Here is a 10,013-nt window from a genome sequence, read left to right as displayed (position 1 = left end):
CTGCAATTTATGGTACAGAAATATTGTAAATGTGTATGTTGGCTGAATTGTAAAAAACATAAATCTGTCAGAAAACAATCAAAAAAATATGAATTAATTACAAAAAATGGATCGGAGTATTTAACTATTGTTAGTACATGGTTTCTATTTAAGTATAGAAAGAACTGACAGAATCAATAAATTTGAGAAGTTAATTGGAATATCTTAGGGGTTGTTAGTGTATGTATCGGCATAGAACAATGAGGCTGACAGATTAATGGCTAGATTTATTGAATTTTGGAAAAATTAATCGGAGTATTTGACTATTGTTAGTATGTACATATGCATAGAACAATCAGGCTGACAGATTAATGATTGAATTAATAGATTTTGAAAAATGAATCGGAGTATTTAGCTACTGTATTTATGTCTGTTTTCGTTTTCTTATACTTGTAGGTATAAGAATAATAAAAAAATGTCAGAAAAATATTGAATGGTAATAAATTGTAAAAAACTGTCAAAATGTCAAGCAGAATATTTGAATTATTGCATGTTAATATTCTCCAGTTTCCCATGTGGCCACCACAGAAAAGCAAAAAATATTAAAATGTTAAATCAATTAATTGTATAGCTATTGGTATTTGTTAGTTTTTACATGCGACGAAAATAAAGGCAGCCTTTATGTATCTATGCTGTATTCAGTAGTCGTTTACGTATTCGTTGCCGAGCATCTATATACTCCAGCAAGTGGGTGTAATAAAGTAGTCGCATCTAGACGTTTTTATTATGTCCAAAAAATAGGTAAGAAAAAATGTAATCAAATGATGACGTTTTTATTATACCAAAAAAGGTGTTCTCAGGTATCCGAGAAGATTCTGTATGTTTTGGTGAAATAGGTGTAATAAAGTGACCAAATAGTGACAGTTTTTATTGCTAGAGCAATAAATGTCAACGCCTTGAACGAAAGATGTTCGAGTCTCTTGCTTATTAATTTTTATGACTATCTACTGGCGCTATGATTTCGTGAGAATATTTCGGCTCGGAGATTTTAAACAAAGAATTCTATTCAAAAGTAAAGGCTCTGTAAGGCCATGGCACGTGTATGCAGCTATATGAGCTGGATACAAAGAAGATTCTCTATGGGTATTGTACCTATGCATTTTATATGGAAAAAGATCACGCTCTTTTCTACTGAGAACTTAGATATTTTTTATCTTGTATTTTTAAAAAGTTTCCTCGGAGATTTCGAGTCTTTGCAACGATCTTTTTGGGCTAGATTTTCGAAATTTTGAACTTACACAGAGTCAAAATAGAGTGAGCAGATAGATACATTTTTCCAGAAAATGTAGCCAGTGTGAAATTCGATCAAATAACCCAGATCATGCAGGCTATTTGACCATTTTCTCACTGGTAACTTGAGAAAATTTTTACAGAAAGAAAATCAACGAACTATTTATAGGCTGAATTTATTCCATTTTTCTACAGATTTTCGTCTGTAAAAAGCAAGAAATAAATTCGTTTCTAGGTACCTACTTGAATAAAATGAGCTGAACTGCTTATTTTACCCATACACCAAGCTGTTAAAATATTACTAGGTACATAAAAAATAACTAAATTAGAGTGGCCAAGAAATTTTCATCAAAATTATGACATTTTGATGATTTTAAAACTGGGTGGTCTCACCCAAGTTATCATTGCACTCCATAAGGGAGGAATGAGCTTGAGTGAATTTTTTCTTAACCTAACTATACAGACGTTTTCGGAATTTTGAACACTTTAGTTATGAGCATAAAAAGATCAAAGTTTTATGCTTTGCCTTTTTTGTAGGTAATTTTGCACTTTTCTGCCAAGTTGTCAGATTTTCATCTTCGAACTTGGCAAAAAATAGCAATTTTGCCCTGATTTTAGGTCCGAATTCGTCAGATGGGTAATCTGTTCCATTTGGAACAAAATTAACCTCGGAAGAATTTTTTCCTTATTTGTGTTGTATTTTCAGATTTTCGTCTTCGTAATTTTCATAGAAATGTCCGAAAATACACCACAAAGGGGTTAGTTAGGTCAAGAAGCAATTAAATTGAATTCAAAAATATTTAAACTATTTCGATTCGGACTTGTACTGTTACGAATCGCGAGTCTAATGGTCTTGGTTAGAATTTTTTCCTAGTCCCTATTCTAAATTTTTGCATTTTAAGAGTGTTTGAAAAAATTTGTTCTATTGCTGTTTTAATTATATAGACGTTTTTCAAGTTTTTATGCTATTTTATGTGAATTTTTGGTTGCTATTTTCTCAAAGATAGACTCACATGATGGTAGAGTACTCACTTTAGGAGACAAACTTACCAATCGCTCATGGGGAGTACCATGATTCTCTGTGAGTAAAATATCCTTCATGAGAGTCTTATGAGAATGGCAATGTTTTGAATTTTTTGAATTTTTAAAAATTTTCAAAAGTGCATAATGAATGAGGTATCACAATTCTACTGTGATTCTCAAGATGACTATCGCCCATGAGGCTAGTCAGATTTTACATCTTGCTCATTGGGGGAAGCCCTCTTGATTGGCACAATATAGCTGCGATCCTTTATCCATTATGTGAGACAAAGACTAGTAATTTTTATGATGTCAAAATTTTGCTTAGATGAAATTTTGGTAATTATTTTAAGATTAATGTTCTCTGAAAATACACAGCAACCAGGGTACCGCAATTCTACTGTGATTCTTGAGATAATTGTCTCCCTTGAGGCTAGTCAGGTTTTACACCTTGCTCATGAGGAGTTTTTTCTCAATTGGCACAATATAGCTGCGATCCCCTATCCACCATGTAAGTCAGAGATTAATTTTTTACGAAGCCAGAGTTTTACGTAGATGAAATTTTGGTTGTTATTTTATGAATGATATTCTCTGTAAATACACAGTGACCAGGGCATCACGATTCTACCATGGTCCTCGAGATGATTATCTCCCTCGAGACTAGTCAGGTTTTACACCTTGCTCAGCAGGGAGTTTTTTCTCGATTAGTATGATATAGCCGCAGCTACCTACCCACCATGTAGGTCACAGAGTAATAACCACTTTCGTTTTTTAAAAGAATTTATTATTTTGACTCGGACCTGTATTTTTACGAATCATGAATCGAATAGTATTTTAGAATCTTTCCCTGCCCCTATTCGCAATTTATGCACGAAAGAGTGTTTGGAAAAATTCATTTTATGTACATACAAATATACTACATTATTTTAGCATAGTGTTAGTAAGCATTATGTACTGAAACTTTTCTCACTAAAATATGAGCTATCGTTTTAACTAGAAGACCTATCTACGAGACTTCGAGGCAAAAAACGCAATTTTAGTGGGGTATAAGAAATTTAAAAAAAAATCAAAACGAAAAAAAAAAAAATCAAAAAAAAATCAAAAATTTTGGAAGGTTATAATTTAGATTAATCCGGAACGTAATTTTTAGCTTGAATAATGCTCATTTTTTCGAGCCTTTTGAATTCAAGAAAGTTTAAAAATTAATTTTTTAAGACATTTTGGCCTTTGAGATTCAAAGGTCAAAAGCTTACTATTGCAACGTAATTTTTATCTTGAATTATGCTCGTTTTTCGAGCTTTTTGGATTCAAGAAAGTTCAAAAATTAATTTTTGGTAAATTTAAATTTTTTAGTTTATGAGTTTTCGAAGATACATGGCATGTATGAATTTTTTCTAGAGAGGTTCATCCACGTCAGGCGCCAGACTAAGTGATTTAGTCAATTTTGACATGCAACATATCTTGGAAAATCATGTTTTTTCACTCGAATTGTGTTCTTTAAGAGAACCATTTGAAATTCGAGTTTGACAGAACTTGAAAAAAAAATCGAAAAGTTTGAAAATTTTGAAACATTTAAATTTTTAAGGGTGGGTTTTTTAGTAAGTCGGACTGAAAATTTTGCAATTTTCGGAAGAATTACGCGGAAGTTAGGCGCCAATATGATAGAGTGAGATCAGGCATGATTGATATAGATGGTTATTATCATAATTCCTACCTACGTGATTGAATCAAGAAATATTCCCTAAGGTAGTGAATTTATGCCTCGCCTGGTTAGCTCAAAATATCGGAGAGGTTTCAGTCATGCAGCTCATTCTTCACAGAAATAATCTCTAATTACCAATAAAACTCATATTAATTACACTAAAGTGATAATATGTTTATTGTTAATCAGAAATAATGAAATCAAATACATATTAAAATGGGTATAAAGATCAAAGAGTATAGAATAACTATAGAGTTATTTTATAATAGGTACATGCACAAGCTTATACCTTACGACACGCGTTAGTTAATTACAGAGGATGGGTAATTAAGTACCCTAGAAATTGCATGCAATTTCGGAAATAGTGGTGAAGTTACTCACCAAGGCTCACATAATGTCCGCTTCTACTGTCTCTTTCAGGGTGGCTCACTAATACTAGGCCGGTCGACAGCAATGTATTACACGAGGTACCTATTCTTCTAGGATAATCATCGATGGCCAGCATAATCGGATGATTTCCGGTGTGAACGCGATTAATTACGTATACGATAATTTAAATCACGAAACGAGAAACATATTAACCACTAAAAGTGGGTGAAGACTGAATAAAAGGGATGAATGACCCATAGAGGACCTCATCTACTCGTATCTACATAAATACACTTTTTGACCAAGAACTACTCTTCGCGACGAGCTTTGTTCAAGTTCAACTTGATTAAGATACATCTAGTTTGGCTCGCGTCCGTGTTGCTCTATTTATACTATTTTTGGGTGCATCGGATGCGTTCTATGCGTTTGCTGCGCGCGATTACGTTATAGCTACGTAGTAGGAGTAGCACAGTAGTAGGAGTTAACACATTACCGAACTTGCAGTTTAAGGGAGTTATTTTATTCATCATCTCTATGGTGATGATTAATTTAATCATCGCTTAGGCGATGAAGGCATATTTCCTCATATCAATAGGCCCAAACGAAAAGCTCTCAATATTTTGTATTTCATGTCGAGAAGTGAAGAAACTTTTTTTTTCTATACATATGTGAGGTGTGTATTTTTTGAGTTGAACATTTTTTTTGAATTTGAATGCTTACTTGATAGATTTTTAGAAAGTTTGATTTTAAAAAAGAAATTCTTGCAGTCATCAGCGTCGATTCACGTAGAACACGAAAACACAATTTGATCGTGTATTGGAGGCAGGTACGGGTGGGTAGGAATAAATAAACTACGAAACGAGTAAGTTACTATTTCGCTAAATGCTGATTTTGCCAAATTACTACATATAACATAATCAAAGTTGAAAAAATCACACACACGAATATTTATTACTCGTATTATGCTGACAAATGTACCTACTTCTACCCATTGGATATATTTTCTTGAATCAATTGTTTCGAATATTTCACAATTGAATGTTGATATGGTTGCTTCACGTGTGTGCTTTTCGTTACCTAATTTAGTTCTAAAAAGTTGATAACAAGTCTTGGAAATGAGTGCGAATACTCCTAAAAGTGAAAATTCACATCGTATCCTCGTTATTATCGTCCTCAGTATCAATTTAGTAAGTAGATTTGCTTGCGCTTTTAAACACAATAGCCAATAGGTACCTACCTACATATTATGTGAGTATTTTTTCCATCGGAAACGCTCTATTTTCAGGTCATTTGTTTTATGCAGATGAACGGTTTATTTGGAATCACGATGATATCATTTCTCGAATGTGATACTGAAATACGTGGAATTTACGCATGTATCGAGTGGTTCATATTAATGGCAACAATCATTGCTACTATTAAAGTATAAGACTTCACATGTTGCCTTACCTATTCTTTTTCCTACGTAGATCAACTTTTGGAATGAACCAAAATTATAATATTTTCTGTTTGAAAATTTTCAGAAAAACCCGTTCATGATTTCCTGTTCAATTGTCATTATGCTCGGCGAAGTGTTCATTTACTTGTGCTTGAGTATTTGCTTATTTTATAGATATTTTTTCGGAATTTTATGGCAAATATTAGCGGATCAGTCTACAGAAAATGTGAAGGAAGAAGAAGTATTCAAATACATGTATATTTTGATTGTTTTATTCTTCATTGCGATTTTTTTTGGTGAGTAATTAAATTATGAGCCATTATAGGTATTTTTAAGTTAGGTACCTATCTAAAGATACCTATTAGGTACTACCTGATAATTGTTTTCGATGTTTCAGCTTTCAAGTATTACTCTTTAGAGGTCTTGTATAAGTATGAAGATCATAATCGTAAAATAAGTCGATCAAGATCGAGACAATATGAAAGATGCGATGTAAAATATCTATCAGGACTTCACGAAAAAGGCTTTCCAGACGCTCCTTCTTCGTATGATTTTAAAGAAATTGAATCAGCCATGTCAGCATATGGAAATGGTATTATTTGATGGTGTATATTTAATAAGCTTATCTCTCATTATTGTAAAAAATGAATTGCTTGTGTGAACGTACCTACTCAAAATCTACTATGCCTACTTATTGTCTATGCAAATAGCCATCCTGAACTGGCACTCACTCTCCGATTCGAGCAACATTAATTACATTACAATATATAAACTAAATCGATAGAACATGTCCTATTATCCTAAGACCTTTGCAATTAAAATGTCAGATGCTGAAGTTCATTTCTAAATTTTTGTCAAATTTTTAAAAATTTTACAAATTAATTTTTTTCAAATTCTCAACTGTTTTATGTAGTTGCTGAAATTCTCTACAAATTCAAAATCACTCTGGAAGAGCCAAAAATGAACTATTAGCTCCAGAAAGTTTAATTACAAGGTTTTTCAAACATTCTACTTATATTTAGCTCGGTTTTATTCAAATCGTTGAGTGTCATTTCAAATGGTTCCCTCGTAAGTAATCATACGTATTTCGTTTCATTAAACTTGAGCTTTAAACATTTTGGCATCTTGCCAAACATTGCCAATGCCGAATTTATAGTATTGATATCCCAAAAAATTTAGATGATGAATCCATAGTTCAAGAAAACGATGTTAGTTTAGTGAAAAATCATGATTCATAAAGCGGTTTTGTAATTTGTTACATTCTTTGTAATGGAGGATCCTGAAATACGTTTTTAAATGTGTTAGAGGAATCATTATCGATAAGTATTCTCTCAAATCAGCTTTCTCATCATTTATCTACTCATCTTTCGAGTTATAATATCAACTTTTAGTCGTTTTTGATTGTTTTTATATCACTTTAATAGGTTTTATTTAATTAGTATGTTTCATTTGTGATTCTCACAAAATTTTGTCCAGTTTTAGCCTAATAAAATTCCACCTTTGGTTATTATTTATTTTTTTTTTTACAATTTTTAGCCATTTTTTTCATATTATTTCTGAATTTTGTGATCTTTCAACAAATTTTATTCGCCATATTTTTGCAATTCTCAATTCAATCTCATACAATTTGGCTGATTTTCTATACCTAATTTTCTGGCAATTTAATTAATAATTTAAGGCTGTTTGAAGCATTTTTGAAATTTGATCGTGTTTCGAGAATTTCATTTGTTTTTGGTAATTTTCAATTAAGTAAGTATTTTAATGCTTATCTCATAATTTCTATCTCTATTATTTTTTTTTTAATACTTTGATGCAATTTTCACAAAATTTTATTCTATTTTAATGACGATTATTACTTATTATTTATTAAATTCTCGATGATGTTCAATAATTTGAGTAGTTTGGATTTACTAAAATTACGCGTATGAACATCTTTCATCAACTTTATGGTCGTTTTTGGGTCATTCCATGTCAACTCAACCAAAACAAGGCGATTTTGAAAGTCATGTTTTTCGATTTCGCTCAAATTTTGTTTACAATGTATACCCACCCAGTAAGTAATAACCCCGCAATCAGTTTGGTCCCAGCCCCCTCAGGGGACAGGTGGGGGGGGGCTTCCATTATTTCCACATTGTCTCGAGGTACTCAACTTCAGCAGCCCACTCCTCCAAAACTATGATACTTTGATCAAAAATGATTTCACAGTTCAAAAGGGCATTGCATTTAAAACTTTTTAAGCATTTTGAAATTTTCAAAAGTTGAAAGTTGAACTTTCAAATTGAAAGTTCAAATTTCAAAATGGCGCTGTAAGTGGGCGCTACCATTTAAAATTTTGAAAAAATTTCCATAGATGAACCTTTTGATGCTTTTTTGAAATATTCAAGTTTCGAGATGGGATCTCTTAATGGAGGGAGAGCACCCCCACCCCAAATTTTGGACGAAACTTTCGAAAGAAAATCTGGGGCATGTGACGTATTGAATTCTATGTTTTTGGTGACGCTGAACACGAATATGACGTCAGATTTTTGATAAGACCCCATCCATGGCCCCAGCACCACCCCAAGGGAGTAAAAGTTCAAAAAAGTGTTTTTGTTCGTGCGACACGTGGAATAGTATGTTTTTGGTGACGCTGAACACGAATTTGACGTCAGATTTTTGATTGGACTCCATCCACGGCCCCCAACAATTTTTTTAGACTTTTACCTATTGGGGGAGGTTCTGGGGGCCATGGGTGAGGTCGATTTAAAAAAACTATGGCAATATTCGTGTTCAGCGATATCGAAAACATACTATTTCATGTGTCACATGAATGTAACCATGTTTTTGGGGGTTACCCCTTTTGGGGAGCTGCTGGGGGCCGTGGACGGGTCCAATCAAAAATCTGATATCATATTCGTGTCCAGCGTCACCAAAAACATACTATTCCATGTGTCACACGAACAAAACACTTTTTTGAACTTTTACCCCTTTTGGACAGGTGCTGGGGGCCATGGATGGGGTCTTATCAAAAATATGACGTCATATTCGTATTCAGCATCACCAAAAACATAGAATTCGATACGTCACATGCCCTAGATTTTCTTTCGAAAGTTTCGCCCAAAATTGGGGGTGGGGGTGCTCCCCTTCCGTTGAGAGATCCCATCTCGAAACTTGAATATTTCAAAAAAGCATCAAAAGGTTCATCTATGGAAATTTTTTCAAAATTTTAAATGGTAGCTCCCACTTACAGCGCCATTTTGAAATTTGAACTTTCGATTTGAGAGTTCATCTTTCAACTTTTGAAAATTTCAAAATGCTTAAAAAGTTCTAAATTCAATGCCCTTTCGAACTGTGAAATCAGTTTTGATCAAAGTGTCATAGTTTTGGAGGAATGGGCTGCTGAAGTTGAGTACCTCGAGACAATGTGAAAATAATGGAAGCCCCCCCACCTGTCCCCTGAGGGGGCTGGGACCAAACTGATTGCGCGGTAATTACTTACTGGGTGGGTATACTTATACTGTGAACAAAATTTGAGCGAAATCGAAAGACATGACTCAAAAACGTTGATTGAGTTGACATGGAATGACCCCTTTTTTGGCAGTTTTTGCATAATTTCAATGATGTTTTATGCAATATTCATGAAGTTATGTTCTATTTTAATGAGATGTCATTATTACTTGGTTATTTTTCAATAATCTGAGCAATTTTACAATTATAACTCTTACACTTACTCATAAAGCAATTTTTCAATTATGGATATTCAATTAAGATAGTTTTCAAGAAACATCGTTAGTTGAGAAGAGAATTGCAACCCTTAAAGCGGTTTTGTAATGCTTTCAATTCACTTCTGAGCATTTGTTTGCGTTTTGTTCACAGGAATTGCACTCTTTGGTGAAAAGCTATGAAAATGTATTGATTCTGTTCTGGCGTATAAATTTTACCATTTATGTACTTACTATCAATTTTTTGAAGTACTTACTCGTAGGTACTTATTTACTTTTACTTTCACTTTTCATTTTCGTTTTTTTTTTTTTTTTTTTGTAAGTACCTTTTTTTTCAATTGAAATTTCTTATATACTTATCTAAGGAATGTTTAAAATGATTAATGATTTATTTTCTGATTTAAACAAAATTAAAGTAAAGTAGCCAAAAATCAGTTTAATTTTGTCAGATTTGATTCTCGTTCAATAACTTGTACCTATCCCATTCCATTTTTGTAAATTAGTCATTATTGAA

General features: G+C 32.8%; 1 protein-coding gene across 3 annotated transcripts; it reads left to right on the top strand.

Moving 5' to 3' along the window:
• Positions 1-5,318: 5,318 nt before the first annotated feature.
• Positions 5,319-10,001, top strand: LOC135834598 (uncharacterized). 3 transcript variants are annotated; one of them, XM_065348519.1, is made up of 5 exons: positions 5,319-5,547; positions 5,664-5,783; positions 5,884-6,094; positions 6,196-6,390; positions 9,654-10,001. In XM_065348519.1, exons 1-5 carry the CDS (start codon positions 5,476-5,478, stop codon positions 9,680-9,682), a joined length of 627 nt encoding a protein of 208 aa, XP_065204591.1. In that variant the 5' UTR covers positions 5,319-5,475; the 3' UTR covers positions 9,683-10,001. The 3 variants fall into 3 exon arrangements, with proteins under 3 accessions (XP_065204591.1, XP_065204589.1, XP_065204590.1); XM_065348517.1 differs by having other exon boundaries at positions 5,325-5,547; positions 5,646-5,783; XM_065348518.1 differs by lacking the exon at positions 9,654-10,001 and having other exon boundaries at positions 5,325-5,547; positions 5,646-5,783; positions 6,196-7,308.
• The last annotated feature ends 12 nt before the right edge of the window (positions 10,002-10,013 follow it).

This window comes from Planococcus citri, chromosome 2, assembly GCF_950023065.1.
Source record: "Planococcus citri chromosome 2, ihPlaCitr1.1, whole genome shotgun sequence".
NCBI lineage: Eukaryota > Metazoa > Arthropoda > Insecta > Hemiptera > Pseudococcidae > Planococcus > Planococcus citri.
This window is presented reverse-complemented; position numbering and strand designations above follow the sequence as displayed.